This window comes from Desmodus rotundus, chromosome 9 (genome assembly GCF_022682495.2).
Source record: "Desmodus rotundus isolate HL8 chromosome 9, HLdesRot8A.1, whole genome shotgun sequence".
NCBI classification, from domain to species: Eukaryota; Metazoa; Chordata; class Mammalia; order Chiroptera; family Phyllostomidae; genus Desmodus; species Desmodus rotundus.
Genome location: NC_071395.1, coordinates 81,376,714 through 81,395,725, shown reverse-complemented (window position 1 = coordinate 81,395,725; position 19,012 = coordinate 81,376,714). Strand labels below are relative to the sequence as shown.

The 19,012-nt window shown below is 38.3% G+C and overlaps 1 protein-coding gene across 6 annotated transcripts in view; it reads right to left on the bottom strand.

Annotated features, from left to right (window-relative positions):
• Nucleotides 1-395: 395 nt before the first annotated feature.
• RHOT1 (ras homolog family member T1) overlaps nucleotides 396-19,012 on the bottom strand; it is a 58,957-nt gene continuing 40,340 nt past the window's right edge. For 2 of the 6 annotated variants that reach the window (XM_045198908.3, XM_045198907.3), the window contains exons 17-21: nucleotides 17,611-17,730; nucleotides 15,922-16,124; nucleotides 13,066-13,188; nucleotides 2,890-3,033; nucleotides 396-1,458 (exon numbers count right to left, since the gene is read on the bottom strand). In XM_045198908.3, coding sequence (XP_045054843.1) covers nucleotides 1,341-1,458; nucleotides 2,890-3,033; nucleotides 13,066-13,188; nucleotides 15,922-16,124; nucleotides 17,611-17,730 — 708 coding nt within the window. In that variant the 3' untranslated portion in view covers nucleotides 396-1,340. The other 4 variants (XM_024564654.4, XM_045198909.3, XM_053910504.2 and 1 more) reach the window with 4 other exon arrangements.

The following is a 19,012-nucleotide window of genomic DNA, read 5'->3' as shown; positions in this document are numbered from 1 at the left end:
ATAGATGTTCCCACAACTTTAAAATAGATTTTCTCTTATACATACAAGTCATACTTGTCTTCTTTCCTAATGGGCATTATCTTTTTGTATAAAAAATACTTTTCAAGTGAAGTAGATAGAAAGCAGCCCTGGCTGGCATAGCTCAGTGGATTGAGTGTGGGTTGTAAACCAAACCGTCGCCAGTTCAATTCCCAGTCATGGCACACGCCTGGGTTTCAGGCCAGGTCCCCAGTGGGGGCCACATGAGAGGCAACCACACATTGATATTTCTCTCTCCCTCCCCCTCTCTAAAAATAAATAAACAAAATCATTTTTTTAAAAGAAAGATAGAAAGCACAGGATTTCACCCACATCTGTACAGAAATATTTACTTCATAAGACAAAAAACCTCAAGATCACAGTACACAGTGGTTATTTATTTAAATACTTGAAAAGGTCAATGATGGAAAAAATAGGTTTATCATGAGAGTTTATATTCATTAGATTTACTTTACCATTTAAAAAAAGTGCCGCTTCTCGGTTACCCTAGGCAGACACAGCGCACTTCATGACACATGCAGCTACTGGAATGCACTACAACAGACACGGCCACTCTAGAATGACTTACGTACTTCGGGAGGAAATTCAACAGCAGCAATGGTGACTGTTTATTTAAACTAAAAATATCGGCAATATACAAATCTTTTTCTCATTTGATTGAAAGGGCTATAAAATTCAACACAGCGACAAAGGAAACAACATAATCACGTAGTAACGCCTCTGCTAGGGGCCTGGGGCTCACCCGCCCCTTCCAGGAGAGCCTCTCGCTCAGCTGCGCAGTCGTCCAGACTGCCCGGTGGCTGCAGGGCTGGCCTGCCACCGGTGCCTGAGAGAAGCTGTGCTGGTAAGCTGACACTGACTTGTTTGCTTGTAAAAACGGAGAAAAAATGGCAAAGATCATTCTGAGTAAGTGTGAAATAAATAAGTGATCCACGAGTAAACACAATCTGAGCTGACTTAAACCTAGGAGAGTGAGGCAACTGAGCACTAACAATACCGTGTAGAAACATCTAGAAACATCATTTCTAGAACTCAGTTTGGGAGACCACATCTTGCCTGAATATGTACATTATTTACAAAATATTCCCTTTTGGCCTCTGAAAGTTAGCCATTTTAGTGTGGCTGTTAAGCTGTTTCTTTCCATATGCTAGCCAATACTGCAGTTATAACTAGCATGAATTACAAATAATTAATAAAGTAACTCTGCATGTATAAATATGTCAATATTTCTAGCAGAATTTAAAGCATTCAGAATGTACATAAAAGTATTTGTTTTTGGTAGGGACCAGTATTTTTTTTAATCACCGCTGTTTCAACAATGCTTTGTACATAGCAAAGCCCAAAACGGCAAAAACAGTAGCACCAAAACTTGCTCGAAGCCAAAACGTGGAGCTCTTGAGGTCAGCTTGTGTCACGTGCCTGTAGTCAGAAAATATAATTAATGTTTAAAACATGGTTAGTATGAAAATACCAGTATTAACAGTCTACTTTCAGGGAAGTATTAGCACACTTGTCAGGCTAATTGCATACAGCACTGCTCACCAAAAATATGTATCCATAGAGCCACATGTACGCTGCTTCGATCATCATTATCTTATAATGTAGATATTAATAAAAGTAAATGTCCTTATAATTAGCTACTACTTGGGAGTAAACAACATCTAAATTTTTATACATTTTCTTCACATGGGAAATGGAGGACTTAGACAAATCAACGTACTACTTTGTAACACCAGCATGGTCGTTCAAGGTGAAAGGCAAGATGGGGATCTCACAATTTTGAGTCAACTTCATGGAACTTAATGTGCATTCCTGAGTCCCCAAGAACTGAAAGCTATCTTGTAAGCAGTTAAGTGACAAGTGACAATACTTTTCTAAGAGCAATGCTTAAAGTCAACTTTGGAAATATTGAGCCCCATAAAAATTTACCAAAATAATACCAAAGGGGTTGGGTAGGATTTACCAGTTTGCATTAATTTGGTTAATGCTAATTAAAGAAAGGAAAACCAACCAACCAACCAACAAACCAACCCTGGTATTAGACAGGCAGTGACAATGGTAACAACTAAAGGACATAATGTAACATGATGGACTGGAAAGTAAATGACGTAAAAAAAAGAAGAAGGAGGCCATATTATGCATGACAAGAACAGGGACAGCCTGTATCACAAACTGAGTTTGTGAGCATGCTCAGTTAATAACACAGCTAAGCACCCTCGAGAGTCTCAAGTATGACAGCTTACCATGAAGAGGATAGAGCTTTAAAGCAAAGGTTGGAACATTTTATTCAAGTACCACTGAAGTTTTAGTTAGGTGAACACAACTGAGTAAACTTAACAGAATTAAGAGCTTAGAGAGACTGTGTATGTAGTTCAGGTTATTTGACAACTAAGTTTAACAAACAGATCTGAAGCAAAAGTCAGACATCATCGAAAGACCAAGACACTGACATATGCAAAAGAGTTAAGAGCCAAGAATACAGATTGTGTAAAACTACTTTGCCTCAGTAACAGTCAAGGAGTGAACGCTCAGATTAGTTACCACGAGGTGCAATCTGTGCATCCCTAGAAACAAGACTATCAAACGGCCCAGAGTGCCCCGTGCTCGTCACCCTGGCAAAGCAACACACTCCAATGGCTTATCCTCCCCCGTTTCTATTAGAGAAAAAACCACTCCTTACATAATTATTTTACAAAGCAAACTGATAATGCAAATTCATTCCACCATGTGAATTAGTTATTTCAGCAGGCAATGTCTTATTTATTTATTTATTTATTTATGCTTAGATTTTAGTTTTTCCAGTTGGAAAAACTGCAACAAGGCCAACCCACTGCTTGTGGGCAATGTTACCTGGCTTCAAGAAAAAGCGGACCATGAGATGACTCCATGAAGATGGAATCTTCAACAGAGCTGACGGCGTGCACCTGGTGAGTAATACCGCCTTCGTCGTCTGCTAACAGCACGGCACCCCACTCAGCTACCCGGGCTCTTAACCTTTTATACACAGGCACACAGTTTGCAGTTCACGGCAGGGCTCACAAGAGAAGGGGACTGAAAATAACGTCTCTCAATTAACAGCCCACACGGAAACTGAGCTGCCACCCTATATATGATGCATCTCATGCTTTCTATATTTAAAATAAATGTATTCTATTGCAAACTGCAAAACCTAAAGAAAAATCTATCTATATGTACTCTTTAAAACCCTTGCATACTAGGCAAGGCAACCTAAGGCTGCAATATACATTTTCTATATAACCCTCCAGGCTGGTCTTAGCACTCCAAGATACTAAGTAAGGGAAGCCGCCGAAAGCAATACCCTAAGGTGTACCTGCCAACGTGTGGTGACCATAAGTATTTGTTCAAAATGAGGCTGACAATTACTAGTTGTGAAGTTTATAGATGCTTCTAATTTCAGAGTACCAAAAACTACAAAACACACCCGTGAAAAACTGAGTCCAACACCCCAAATGCAGAGACTGCCAGGAAGCCAGAGCGAGAGTTTCAAAGCTCCCAGCTCCCGGTCACAGAGACGTGCGGGACTGGCGGTGGGACGCAGGTTACAGGTGCACCGGAGCTTTTACTTCAAGCTTTGCTTTCTATGTGACTTTTGTACATTTTCACTGACGGAGGGTTTTTCTAAAACGTTTTTACATTTATTTTTTAACTTAGGGAAAGAAAGGGGTTAGGATTAAAGCTAGCTGTAATCACATCAGTCAAAATAATTTCTCATATATATTCAATATGACATCTGCTGCACACAGCTCCCTTTGTTGTATTTTAAGAAAGTATTACCATTCAAAAAAATAATGTATTCTGACCGATTTTATTGCTTAGTTTTCTTTTAGGTTTCAAGACAGTAATTATATTCCCCAAGGTGTAGTAGAGCCTGCAATAGGCAAAAGAGCAGCTCATATTTATACAAGACAAACAATACAGAGACATGCTCAGATATCCCTAAACACTTAAGGCAACTCCTGACTCAGAAAGTATATTTTAATGATGCCATCGAGGTCAGAGTAGTTGTTTCAGGCACTTTCAGACATGGAAAACCACTCTTCTAGACCGGAAAGCTACGCAGAGAACTAATTTATGCCTTTAACCAGGTGCATTTAAAAGCAGCACTAACTAGGTCTTATTTACAGAAGAGAAAACGTCTGGGATGGGCGGCACCGTGGCCACCGCTGGGCTCCCTGAGACACCCGCGGAGAAACAGGGACGTCATAGGTGTCTTCCATACCTGCTAGGAACTGAGTCACTGCTGTCATTTTAGGTCTCAAGTAGAAGCAGAGTAACAGTTTATAAATATGCTTCCCAATTCATTTCTAAATTCAAGCAAAAATAATTCTCCCACAATTCAAAATCATAATCCTTTCAAAATGACTCACATAAAATATCATCTTAGATTAAATTATAATATCTTATTCCATACTTTTTATTTCTTCTTAAAGTTTTTAAGTGTTAAAAAGGTAATACTCATATGCTCATTGTAAGATATGTGCAGAATAAAAGTAGAAGAAAAAAATCACCTACCATCCTAACTCACCTAAAACAACTAATTAAAATTTGGGTTATTTCTTTTTAGACTGTTTCTATGTATTTCTTACACAGCTGCAAAATAATTCATATAATTTTATATTCTTTTAAAAACTATTACGTGGCCCTGACTGGTGTGGCTCAGTGGGTTGGGCACTGTCCTGCAAACTGAGAGGCTGCCAGTTCGATTCCCAGTCAGGGCACATGCCTGGGTTGTGGGCTGGGTTCCCTTTGGGGGTGTAGGGGGAGGGGGGTGGGGTAGCATTGATTGGGGCAGCAGCCAATCAATGTTTATCTCACACACTGGTGTTTCTCTCCCTCTCTTTCTCCTTCCCTTCCCCTCTGTCTCAAAATAAATAAAAATCTCTAAAAAACAAAATAAAACAAATAAAACAAAAAATATTATGAAAGGACTTTCCCTTACACAGGTGTGGGAGCAGATCAACCCTTAATAATAACCAAGTTTGGACTTGGGCATTATTGAGGCTGCTACTTAATAAGGCAGAGAGAGGAAATGTTTCAAAATTCAGGCAATACAGAGTTAAAGTGAGAATCATGTTTGTGCCCTGGCCAGATGGCTCAGTTCGTCGGAGTGTCTCCCACGCACCAAAGGGTTGCAGGTTTGATCCCCAGTCAGGGTGCATACGGTAGACAAATAATTGACGTTTCTCTCTCTCTCTCTCTCTCTCTCTCTCATATCAATGAACATACACTTAGGTGAGGATTTAAAAAAAATTTGTGCTTGTTAACAGTCACCCCAGGCATATAATAGAGTGACCAAAACTCCCACGTACTTTTGCACAGAATGCCTTAAAGAAGTCATACAAGATGCTTTTGGTTAACTCCGCAACTTACACTGAGTATAAGAACATGACCCAAAATCTTTATTGGTTCAATGTTTTTAATCAGTAATAAGTATCAATTGCAATATTTAATCAAATCCTAAAGTGCTCAACAGCATTAAACCCATTCTAGCTATTCCCAAATGCAGTATTTTTAATTTTTTAAAAAGATTTTACTTACTTATTTTTAGAGAGAGGGGGAGGGGGAGAGAGAGGGAAACATCAATGTGTAGTTGCCTCTCATGCGCCCCCTACTGGGGACATGGCCCGAAACTCAGACATGTGCCCGGACTGGGAAATGAACTGGTGACCCTTTGGTTCGTAGGCCTGCGCTCAATCCACTAAGCTACACCAGCCAGGACATTTTTAATTCTTTAAAAATAATGTGTCACAGGACATAATATATCTGGAATATGGAAACTATACGAAAGAGATCTACAAGTCTGCAAAAATTAGAACGTCAGGAAGGGGGAGAATCCAGTGACATCCAGGTATCAATTAACCTTGTTTAGGTTGCAGGCTATTATGCAGAAGAAAAGTATAGTAGAACATACTCAAAAGCAACAAAGCCAAGACTGTAGAAAGAGTAGTTTGACCCATTTTTATCAGTCCTCCTATATAGCTTATCAGAAATAAATTTGAATTTCCCATTTTTCTCACTTATTTTATCCTTCCAAACAGAACAAAGAAGTGTACAAATGCACTAATATGAATGATCCTCTAATTTTATAATTCTATTCATATGTGTACCTCAGGTATGGAGTTTTAACTTAATACTCTGAAAAAGCCTATATAATGGTAATATATGTACCCTAAAGTTACTAGGGCTCACAGATATCATATATAGCTTTTTGCTATTTCAATGACACATCTCAACTTGAAAATTGTACTGAGGTCACCAAAACTGTAGTTTTCTATTTTTAATAACTCACTTAAAAAATCCTCACCCGAGGATATGTTTTTATTGATTTTAGAGAGAAAGGAAGGGGGAGAGGGAGAGAACGAGAGTAAGGGAGAGGGTCAGGGGTGGGGGGGAGAGAAAAACATCGACGGGCTGCCTCCTGTACAAGCCCTGACCAGGGATGGAACTTGCAACCTAGGTATGTGCCCTGACTGGGCACTGAGCCCATGGCCTTCAGATGCACAGGACCACGCTCCAACCAGCCGAGCCACCTGACCAGGGCAATGAGTTACTTTTTTAGAAAAGAAGTTTAAACCTCTCTGCTTTTATTCCTCTCAATGCTTCTGCCTGGTGAAGTAATTTTTTTAAATTTCTAATAAAAATGTCTTTACTGCTAATAATAATTTTAATAATGACAATTTTCCTAATTGGACTTGTAGGCATGAATATTCTATTAAGATATTTCTCAAAATTGGTTAAGAAATGAAAATATAGTCTCCAAGAAAGATGAATTACAACACAAAAATCGTAAGAAAGCTGTTAACTGAGCATGCCTAGATAGTAACATGGTTTGGAAAAGGACACAGGTATGCATCAATGTCAAAAAAAGAGCTTTTGCAAGCATTAGAAGAATAGCAGTTTAGACGATCATAGGTACACGGGAAATACGCCATGGGAAACATAGTATCTACATGATAACTACTGACCCTTAAAGATCAGAGTAAGCAAACTCCACCTTGCGTGTCCTTTAATATATTACCCAAATGGCAACAATATTTTAGATTATAAGCAGCAGCAGCTGACTTAATGAGAACCTATAACACAATCTCTTGTATAATTTTAAACTTGTGACTATGTATCCAAATTCAAAGAAGGAATACAGAAGTCCCATATGAAACAACACAGGACAGACTTCTTGCATACAATACTTTACAATAACATAATACCCCAGGAACTCTTACATCCCAAACAGAACCTCTGTAACATTAAGATCTGTAGGAACCTACCCTTTTCATAAAGCAATCCTACGAAGAGACAGTTTATTTTGGTATGACAGCAGTAGGATTCTTTCTTCAAAAAAAGGGGGGGGGCAGGGGCTCTTATATTAAGTAACGTGATTTTAAATTGTATAAAAGAGCTTAGGTGATTATTAAAGCAATATAGGCAAATTAAGTAAGTCAATAACAAATGGCTTCAATGTCACATACATGCAACTTACAAAATACACTAAAAAACAGGGTGGAAAATGCAATGGGTCCATCACCCCACTGGGTCTCTGTAAATAGTCAGTGTGAACTATGCCCTGGGTTTCGAAAGTAAAACACAGTTACCGAACTTAAGAAGTAACATGAACATGAACAAAATAACTTATATGGCTAATGCAAATAATAAAATTGAACAAAAGAAATCCTAAAACCAAAATAAACATCAAAGAAAATCACACCAAAATAATAAACTGTAAACTAAACAATTCTGATTGACTCACAGGTTAGGGGGAGTGGATTACACACAGAAAACTAGCTGACAAAGGGATTGGGAGGAGTGAACAAAATGACTGAGGGGCAGAGGCAAACAGATGAACACCTAAAGGAGGGGGAGGAGGGACAGATTAAAGTTCACAGCACACTACAGTACAGTACCACCTTCCTGGAAAACAGGAGAGTTTTCTGAAGTCAGAATAACAAATACTTAATAAACTGAGATCCTGGGTAGTTCAAACCAACAATCAAGCTCACTCCTAACCACTTTAACACTTTCACGTCAAAAAGATAATTTAAGAATATATTAAGAATAAAAATATAATCAAAAGCTATTTCCCCAGTAACGTGATTTACCCTATTTGAAATGAAAGCATTGCCAAATATTAAAATCATCTGACCACGTTAATCATCCTCCACATGTATTTAAATTCAAATAACTCCAGTTATTCATAAATTATTCTAAAGAAAAACATCAACTATCCAGATCTGGAGGGGGAGGCCACAATTACCAAAGTTGCACGTCAGATACATAGTCTAATGCTTCTCTCATAGTTTTTTTTCTTTTCTTTTCTTTTCTTTGTTTTTTTTTTTTTATTAGCAGACAGGGGCCTGGCCCTAAGTGAGTCTGCCTAAGGCCAGCTGTAGCGTGTGGGTTCTTGACCCGCTGTAGGGAAGATGCCACAACACAGGTGTCCAGATGAGGATACACCTATTAAAGCCGCGACAGTAAAACGAGGAATGGCCTAGCATAGAAGAAGCAACAGGAGAGCCCAGGCTGGGCTGCCTTAGCTCATGGGAAATCAAGAGAAAAGGGGGCTTGGGGACAGGTTCAGGGGATTAGTCTGAGACAAGCTGCCAGCTGCCCATTGCTTTAGAGGTTAGGAGACGCCTGCTTGTGGAGAAAGCAGTGGGGGACGAAGGGAAAGGAAATGGCACTGGCTGCTCTCAAGAGGGAGAGTGCACCTTCTCTCATATTTTGGAATCAATATACAATTAAATTGGAAAAAAATATTACTACTTTCTACTTAAAATCTGTATTGCCGGTAAATAAACTAAGAAAAAAAAAAAGACAATCTTTTCTGGCCAAAGACACATAGCTAAGGAAAAAATGGATGATTTCAGAAATGAATCTATTAAAACTGCCTCAGTATAAATTAATAGGCTGAAATCCTCTGGTCGTCAGGTTATAAGTACTTCCTTTTTTAGCCTGGGGCAAAGATCACTGAAAATATAATTAAAGTTTAAAGAAAAAAAATTAACAACATAATATCTAGAAAGGTACATAAAGATAAGTCCGTGATCTTCTTCATCCTCAAATCTTGGCCCAGCTCAATGCAGATCCAAAGCAGGTACTTAGGTATTTACATCAGTAAATCAAGGTGGGGTGTGTGATAAAGGGAAAATGTGGCCTCAGACAGGTATTCTCTCTGGAAGTAACTTGTAGTCCAGCTATTGACGTTTTCACATGTGCAACAAAACAACGTGCTAATTTGAGACCAACATGTATGTAACAATATTTGTCTATCGATTTCTTTGCAGACAACTGATGAAACTTTCAGTTTAAATAAAATTTTAAAAACTGCTCTTTACAGCCCTAAATCAAATATTAGGCATGGCAGATTTCTAAAACCCAAAGACTTAAGACCTAGTGTTGAGAGAGAATCCTCCATACTGAATTACAGTGAAAAATTCTTAAATGACTGGTACTCAATCAATCCTTTCTGTTTATGTAACATTAAGATATATTTAGCATGGTAAACCAATGGTGACTAACCACCAAACGTTGCCAAAACCTGAGAAATACTAGGATAAGGTGATTCCACTCTCACCTTATCACCCTGCAAGTTTTTCAACTTTTTCACGAGAAAGGAGTAAAATGGAAAAGGAGGGGAGGGTAAGAGATATTTTCATCCCTTAGGTGTACTTTTGTGTCTCTAAGCCTCCATTTTCACAACTGTATCTTAACTGAGATTGCAAACTGATGGCCTATGGACATGTTTTGTTTGTTCTAGTTAGTACTTTTAAAATTTAATTGCTATTATTTAAATATCAGGAAATTTCACAAATTCTGAGTTCTAGTCTCACAGAATCAGAAGACCTGGCGATAGCATGGGACCGAGATCACTGAAAATATAACTAAAGTTTAAAGAAAAAAGAAAACCCCAAAGCAGATGGCCAGAGCTGAGTTGTGGGCCCTTTTAGACAGGGCCGTCCCAGTCCCCACCTCTTATTTTGTGAACTTGGCCACCTTCACTCATTCGCATTATCCATCCAGATCCTGTAGGCATTAATTTGGGCCTCCACCCCCACCAACCTTACCTACGTCCTTTTGTAAACGAGAAGAAACTCCGGTATACAACTTCAAATTTCTACTGGGCTTCTATGATAAATTACTACAGGGATGCTACAGGGATCAGGAAGTTCTTTGAAAGGCACACTGGTTTCCTTCCTCATCTTTTTCATTCCTTCCATGCCTGACTACCAGATGTCAGTGGTGTATCTCAACATGACCATTAAGTTATTTCTAGTTTATAAATAGATACGACAGAATGCACTGATTTCCCCTCAGGGATCACTGTACAGAGTAATGTCCTGTGAGCAAGCTCATCCAGTAATGCACACCCAGCCTACTTCACTCGGAAGCTGATTAAACCGATCTAAGAATAAAACTGTCATTAAGATGCTGACAATAAATCAACCTGCAATTCCGGATAATCAAGAGTTTCTGGAATAAATAAAATAGATGGTTTGTGATCAGCAATGACTAGGTGCCAAGGTGGGCTCACCAAGAGTAAGACTCCAAAGAGTTGCTTCCTATTTAGAAAAAATTACTTTGCTGGTAGATAGAAGGAATGTGGTAGAAATTATACAATGATTTTTTTTTTAAAGCCCTCCATGAAATCTTTCAGAAGATAGAATATGGACTGGATAATAAAATATTTTGAAGTGACAGAATAATCTTTCCCCAAGAACTGTGAACCTGTATCACTGGGAAGAGTTCGCTAGTGGAGTGCTATAAGGTTTGCTTTAGCTCGCTCTCTCTCTCTCTCTCTCTCTCCAACATCTGGGAATTCAACAATATTTTTCAGTCAACTACTGGAAACATAAAAAAGACATATCTACCAAATTTGCAAGTAACACAATGCTGAGAGAGATATATAATGGGACAAATGACAAAAATAATGTTTGAAATGACTGAATTAGAACAAATGGATCAAAAAGAATATGACATTTAATAGAGATACATACGTATCTGCAATTAGATTCAAAGAGTCAACTAAAAATGGCAAATATACATTTAGAGAGGAGGGGGACACTGTCTTAAAAGCACTTCAATTGAAAAACATCTGGTTTCAATGAACCCCAAGATGAATGTGCACCCACAGTGAGCTGGGACTGCTACAGAGTTAAATCATGCAGTAGGCAGGCCTGTCCTAGCTGCCTCACACCTGGAGCCCGGATCTCCGTTCGCAGTGGCACCTTTTAAGAGGCACTCTTAAAAACCTAAGGGGCTTTGCCCTGGCTGGTGTGGCTCACTGGATTGAGCACTGACCGGCCTGCAAACTGGAAGATCACTGGTTTGATTCCCAGTTAGGGCACATGCCTCGGCTGCATGGCAGGTCCCTGGCTGGGGGGACTGCAAAAGGCAGCTGATTGGTGTTGCTCTCAAACATCGATGCTTCTCTCCCTCTCTTTCTCCCTCCCTTCCCCTCTCTCTAAAAATAAATAAACAAAATATATTTTTTAAAAACCCTAAGGGACTTTGAGATGAGGACAACCAGGAGTGATGAAGTCACTAAACCATCTAATTTAAGAAAAGGCTGAAAGAAATGGGGATGTTCTACCTGGAGAAGAGAAAATTAGGGGAGGCATGATGGCCGTCTTCAAATGTCTGAAGGATTGCTATGTTGAAGAGGGAGTAGAATAGTCGTATGTTGTTCTAAAGGGCAGAACTAAAACTAAAGGAAAGAAAGTTATAGGGAAATCATTTTAGTAAAAAAAAAAAAAAAAAAAGCAGAAGCAAAACCCCTCTCCAGTGAGGAAAGCCATCGGCAGATAAACAGCACTCTCTCAGGAAGGCATTCTAATAGAAAGCTAGGCCAGAAGAATTCTGGAACCTCACCCAACTCTACCATTTCCAAATCAGAGCTCCTGCACATTGTTTGGTTTGAACTAGCCTGCAGTTTTTCAGTCGTCGTGGGAGAATCTGTATTACCGCTTTATGAGACGCCATTCAAAGGACAGAGGCAGAACTTTGCCACCACATGGGTGCAGTAATCCCTTCAAAGCAGTCACCTGAGCTGGCTGCATTCTTATTCCAGAGCTGCTAGTGCTCGAAACCTCAAGCGCTCAAAGTCAATTGTTGGCTCACATAAGACACGGCCTTGCTGTGTCACAGCCACGCCTACCATATTAATCAAGCCCAGATGACGATGACATTGGAATGATTTCAAAATCCTAATCCATCCTTAGATACACAAAAAATCTGACATTAGATATAAAATTAATATTACACAGGCTCTTAAATGCCCCCAAAATATAAATTTGAATTAAGGTAGCATTACCAAAATAAGAATATAACCTCCCAAGTTCATTGCTTTGAGGGAATGTATATATCCTATTTTTTTCCTTTCTTTTATCAAAGCATATTACTTTCTAGGCATATGTCATATTTTGGACTCAATTATAAAGACCTCAAAAACTAGTATTACAGATCTTTTTTCTTTTCCATTTCCTTTGAATCCTTAAAGTTGGTTATTATCCTCATTTCCAGAAACAATGCTCTTTCAAGTAAATATTCCAGGTCCTTATAATGGATAATTTTTTCAAACCCAAGACACTGTTCACATTAGTATGGTTGTAATAAGTGGTATCACTTGAGTGTAAACTAAATACAGTATAACATTTGGGATCAACGTGTCTTTTCCTTACTACGAATGTCCTAATCTATTTCTACAACTCTGAGCCTAAAGATTTTAATCTTATACACATTACCCTCTAATACAAAAGATACACTACCTCCCTTCATGAAAAAGGATCACCTAAACTCTTACAGTCCCCTAAATATATCTATTAATTCAAAGACATTATTAAGAATGATTCCAATTCGGGACATTGTCACCACAGTGAAAATTCTAATGGAAGGTAGCTGGGCATCAGTGAGCTCGTTGTCTTTGTAGTGAGTATCTATGTAACAAATCGTTATCCACTGTTTTCTCTTGTATTTTAACAGAATGCCTGGTACCCAGTAAATAAAGTTAAGAACCTGTTAAGAACTGCAGTGAAGATTTTGTTCTTTACAGATTGCAGCAAGTCTGAGTTGAGGAAGTTCTGACAGATGCAAAATGTACACCTGTTGCAGGTGCACATACAGCGTAACCGGGCATGGCTGCGAAAACACACAGAAGGACAGGAGTTGAGTTCTTACTTACAAATACGGCACAAGGCAGGGTGTGCCAACTTAAAAAAAAAGGTTTAGGCATAAGCAACACTAAGGAAAGGGATAGTGTGGGGCATGCTAAAGTTGTGCAGAATTCCACATACACAAAAACATAGTCAACATCCATAGCTCCCTCCTCCCTCCCTACAGGAAAGCTAAAGACAAGGGGGGCTGGAATTATTATTCCAAGAGTTACAGTGGAATAGATATGCACAGCAATAGATGGCACCCTCATCTAAATTAATAAAAAGAACAAGTGAGTAAGCCACACCACCCACCAAATGGACAGTTTGCTAACATTTAAATAACCATCCCCTCCACCTCCTCCCTCAGCATACACACATGCCTGAAAACCAGGAAGGAGAAGAGTGACGAATACACAAAAAAAGTCAAAGGATGGGTATATTCAACCCTGATGAGATATGAACAACACTGTCTTTAAATTATCAAGCACCCTGGTTCCCAAAGGAAATCAAAGGGCTTCGTCTTGAACAAAATACAGGGTTAATTTCATCTGCTACTAAAATACAGTAGCTAAGTACGATAGCACGAAACCCTGGGTGAGAATGTAAAAATCAACCATGGGCCCAATTGGTTGTAGGTATGAAATTTGGGGAAGCTTTCTGACTCCTTTCTGGTTGAGTGGAGTTGCACTAGTTGGCACAGGCACGTGGGGCAGCCCACTTCACCTCCGCCCTAACAACCGAAGCAGGGGGTCTCCAATGACTGCCCCGTGGTCAGAGCCCCTCAGACGTACAGAGCCATCATACCACCCCTGAAGAGGCACTGGTGCAGAACCCCCTCAGAAGAGCGCCACCTGATGAATCAATGCCATCACTTGCTTAACACCTGAACATTTTTTAGAGGCTTCTCAGTCAAAGGACTGGCCCATTCTGACTGGCTTAGCTTGTAAGATCTGATGAGACCACAGTGCATGGTGGCATGGTTGTGGAGATTAACAGCATCCCAATAATGCCTAGTTCCCAACATAAAAAAAAACAAGAATTAATTTATTAAAAAAACTCTTATAGACTCAAGACATTCCTTTTCAAAACCTGACTTGTGATGATGAACAGATCACTGCTACTAAGTCACTGCCAGCTGTCATACTGGAATCCACTTGTTATTTTATAAATTGAATCTGACTCTTCAACATACACAGGCTCCACCCACCAAAAGGAGGGATGCAAAGTATGCTTAGCAACAGGGAGATGCTTCATGAGAAGGAGTTTGGGATTAACCATATAGACAAGTACCCAAGTATGTACATTTATCATATATACACACACACACACACACACACAAATTGCAGTAAAATGTTTTAAAGATGCAGATCTAAAAACACAGTTGCAGTTATTTACAAGATTAAAATAGTGCATTTATACACTATTTATACACTAAAAAAACCCACCATAATATAGTTAGGCAGTAAGCCTGACCAAGCAGTGCGTTTCTGGCTAATTACTAAATGTCAATTATGGCCAAGAAAGGAGATTTGCTCATCTATAAGAAAATGTCAACAAAATCCCACAGAAGCCATAAGGAAAACGTAACTTACAAAGCGGTTTTTAGAAAGACCCAGATTTTTCTCGAATTCTCTATTCTACCAGTGTTGCCCATGTCTCAGGAGAGTCTGTCTCCGTAATGACCCCTTCTCTGCAGGTAACACATGTGAGAGTTTTAAAGCAAAGGTAAAACACATAATACAGAAGGTTGTGCTTATCTCATAGTAATAGAAACGGCCTGTCTTCCAACACAAATAGAATTTCAAAGGTTTACTGCATTAAAAAAAAAGTAGTAATTAGTCAATGAAACAGCAGTAAAGTTAACTTTGACTTGAAAAATCTGTAGCAAATTAACAACTTTCTGAGAAACCTCAGTTTATAGCAATGTATGATTACTCTATTTCATACTGTAGTTCCCATAAGAAAAATAACGTAGAGAATAGCATAATCAGAAATAGAATGAGCTATAAAGTCCTGAGAAACGCACTGCCCGAAAAACTGGCTACAAAACAGAATCTATACGTAGTACTTGAGAAGGCCATTAACAGCCATGCAGTGTTAAGGCAGTTAGTTGACTACGAAGATGACCAGAGTTCTGTGCTTGTGCATATGCATGTAGAGATATACAATAAATGTACACAAAACTTGCGGCACGACACAATGTAAAACATTGACATAGAGAAATTCCAATTCCAACTACCTTTTAGAGCACTTAAAATAGACATTACATCCTGAACTCAAACATACCCATAATTTAAATTCATAAAAGATTTTAGAATCCTTCACACACTTAAGGTCAATTAATCAACATAAAAATATAAAAATGAATGTTTTCTCACATGGAAATAAATGCCTTATAAGCATAAAGCAACATGTGCCAACCCCATTTTATTGCAGCAAGACTGGTTTTTTTAAATGCTGGGTGAGGGGCTGAGTATTATTGTACTATCCTATTAACACAGTCACAGCCTGCTCAAAAATATACTCTGTGTATATAATATTATGGCACCCAAACCAAGCTTGCATTTACTCGAATTTGTACCTTCTCATTACAAAGTCTCTTTCTGTTGCTGAACAACTTCTCCGTGACAAAGAAAGATCCCACCCCCATGACTAATGGCATGCGATGTTGTTATGAACCATGCGACGTGAAAACGATGACGGAGCAAGTACTTACGGGTACATGGCCATTGTTGTCAATTTAACAAAGATATCTTTACTGGGTGCGTCAGCAGTATTGCAAGTGAAGGCTTGTGGTGGAGGCATTTTGTGTTTCCTGCAGAAATCAGTAGGTGAAATACTATATTCTTGTTTAACTTCATGCAGGTCTGACTTTGCAGCTATGATTAAGCAAGGTATTCTGCTGTCCATAAAGTGTTGCTATGGAATAAAAAATGAAATCAACATCTGACGACGAGTTCAAAAATTACTCAGTTTAATTAAATGTGTACCAAAACTTTTCTCTGGATAAGCAAAGCATCAACAGTTTCAAAGAGTAAGTGAACTAAGAGGCAAAGCTTGGCAGTGGTCCAGGTCAGTCTCAAAAGACTGGGGCCACTTTTCTAATGCCGGTAACAATATAAACCTATAATGCTCTTCAGATTCAATAAAATTAAAAAAAAATTTTTTTTAAAGATACAATATTTTGAAATAAAAAGAAACCCACCTAAAAAAAAAGCACCTCAATTCCTCCACCCTAAAACATACTACTTTCTTTTTTTAAAAAAAGATTTTATTTATTTATTTCTAGAGAGGGAGGAAGAAAGGGAGAGAAACATCAGTGTGTGGTTGCCTCTTGTGCGCCCCCTACTGGGGACCTGGCCCGCAACCCAGACATGTGCCCTGACTGGTAATTGAACCAGTGATCTTTTGGTTCACAGGCCAGCACTCAATCCACTGAGCCACACCAGCCAGGTCAAAACATACTATTTTTGTATTACCTTTAGTTGATAAGCACAAGCATTTATATACTATGTTTATATAGTCGCAGTCATGCTGCATACAAACATTTAAAAATACATAATTCTGAATGTACCATGTTTTCAGAATTCAAAACCATTATTTTTAACAGCTGTTTAATAGTCTGCTGGATTATTTTATCGTTTTTTTTTAAATTTCTTGATTGATTTTAGAAAGAGGGAGGAAGGAGAGGGAGAGAGGAGGAGAGGGACGTAGAGAAAAACAACAATTTGTTCACTTATTTATGCATACATTGGTTGCTTCTTGTACGTGCCCTGACTGAGATCAAGCCCATAACCTTGGTGTATCAAGACAACACTATAACCAACTGAACTACCTGGCCAGGGTGGATTATTTTATCTTAATTTGGTAAAGCATCCTTCTATTCTTAGACATGTGAATTACTTCCAGTTTTTTGCTACTAAAAACAATGCTAGAATAAATTCCTTTGAATACATAGTGTTTTACTTTAGTTGGTCCGAAGGTTGTGGGTTACTGTTAAGCAGAACATATAGTTTTTTACTCTGATTAATTCTTATTGATTATCCGAAAGTGACTAATAACTTCTCAAGCCTCTGGTTTTTCTCCTTGCTCTATAAGTATGCTTGATATAAGTGGTAATATATAATCCATAATTATTGCTAACAGCCATGAAGTCCTTCCATTAATACAGAGCTTCTTAACCAGGAACGAGCATCAGAATCACGTATGGAGAAAATGTTTTTAAAAACACACATGTCTAGCACCTTACCACCTCAGAATAAAACTAGAACCTCTAGAAACAGGACACAGATATATGTGTTTTCAAAAAGCTCCATGAATGATTTTCTTGGTTAGAAAACACCACATTACAATTCCATTAAACTCCATACAAAGTTAAAGTTACAGGACCAAAAGAGAAACAAACCTTAAAAATCCTGGCACAGTATTCAAAGGATTTGGGGTTACTGACATCATATACCAAGCACACAACATCACAAATGATCTCAGCCTCCGTTAGAAATTCCGATTCTGAAATATCATGCATCTTTGAAAAAGAAAAAGATAATGAGAAACAAATATCATAATATCAATGTATAATTAAAGTCATGATGTTTAATTACTTGTTTAACTTGTTCCTAATTAAAAAAATACTAGTTATGCATAAATTTTCAGGCCAATTTTAGAAGTGGGAAGTGCAGATAAACAAGTACGTTCTGATTTTGTGAATTAAAAAGGAGATTAAGGTCTACAGAAGCTGGGGTTTACTGAGTGCCTGAAGCATGCTAGCAGGCCTTTTACCTGCATTCTCTACATTCTATAGGTAGAAAGACAGACTAACAAGATTAAATCAGCTGCCTGAGATAGCACATCTGACAAATCACTAGACAAAAAATTGAACACAGATATGATTCCAAGCCTATTTTCTTTCTACATCACCTTTTCTTCTTCCCACCAATCCAAAACACAAAGCACAGAACTCTTTGCACTGTGGTCTTCCTGTTCTACTTTACTGCCTGCACTTTTTCAATATTAACTATGAAACTTCCTAAGAAATATGTCATCTATGATATGATAACTATCCAACAAGATGAAATCCAGTGCTGAGTTATATAAGGTAGTGCCTCTCTGTAGAGGAGAAGAAAGGGGAAGTGTAGTGTCAGAAGTGAGTCAACATGTCCCAAACAGAACAGTATATAGCGTGCATATTCAGACATGAGAGATACCAATTTACAAAGAATAATGTGAGAATAAAAACAGGAAAGCTAACAGTCAGCAATATTTACTGAGTACACAATAGGTAGAACTAGTAGGAAGAGAATAGGGATAAACTAGGTTTAATAAGAAACTGACAAAACTTTTATCATAAAGAGTAAAATATGTATAAAATTCAACTGATCATCTGTCTGGCAGAATTATTTCCAAAAAGAAAAAGAGAGGGAATGAACTTTTTCTAGTACCTACCACCTGTTAGGAGCTTCTCATATTAGCTAACTTAGTAAGAAACTCAGGCGCAGAGGAAGTAAGCCACTTGCTTGAGGTAACAGAGCTAATCAGGGGTGGACTAGGGTTCAAAATGCACTGTGACTGGTCAACATAAGCTCTCTTCCTACTCCACTTCCTAGTCTCCTTTCAGTTACACCCTTCTTTCATTCATTTTTTTTAGGCTCACACATTTGTTAACTGTATTCCTTCCCTGCTAAATAGATAAAATTTGATTCAGATCATACATAAATTACCAAGCACTTGCACTAAGTTTTTCATATTAATTTCTAATTAAGAGTAGAGGATAATTTTTAAAAAGTACAAGAAAAAGGAGCAAGTTCTTT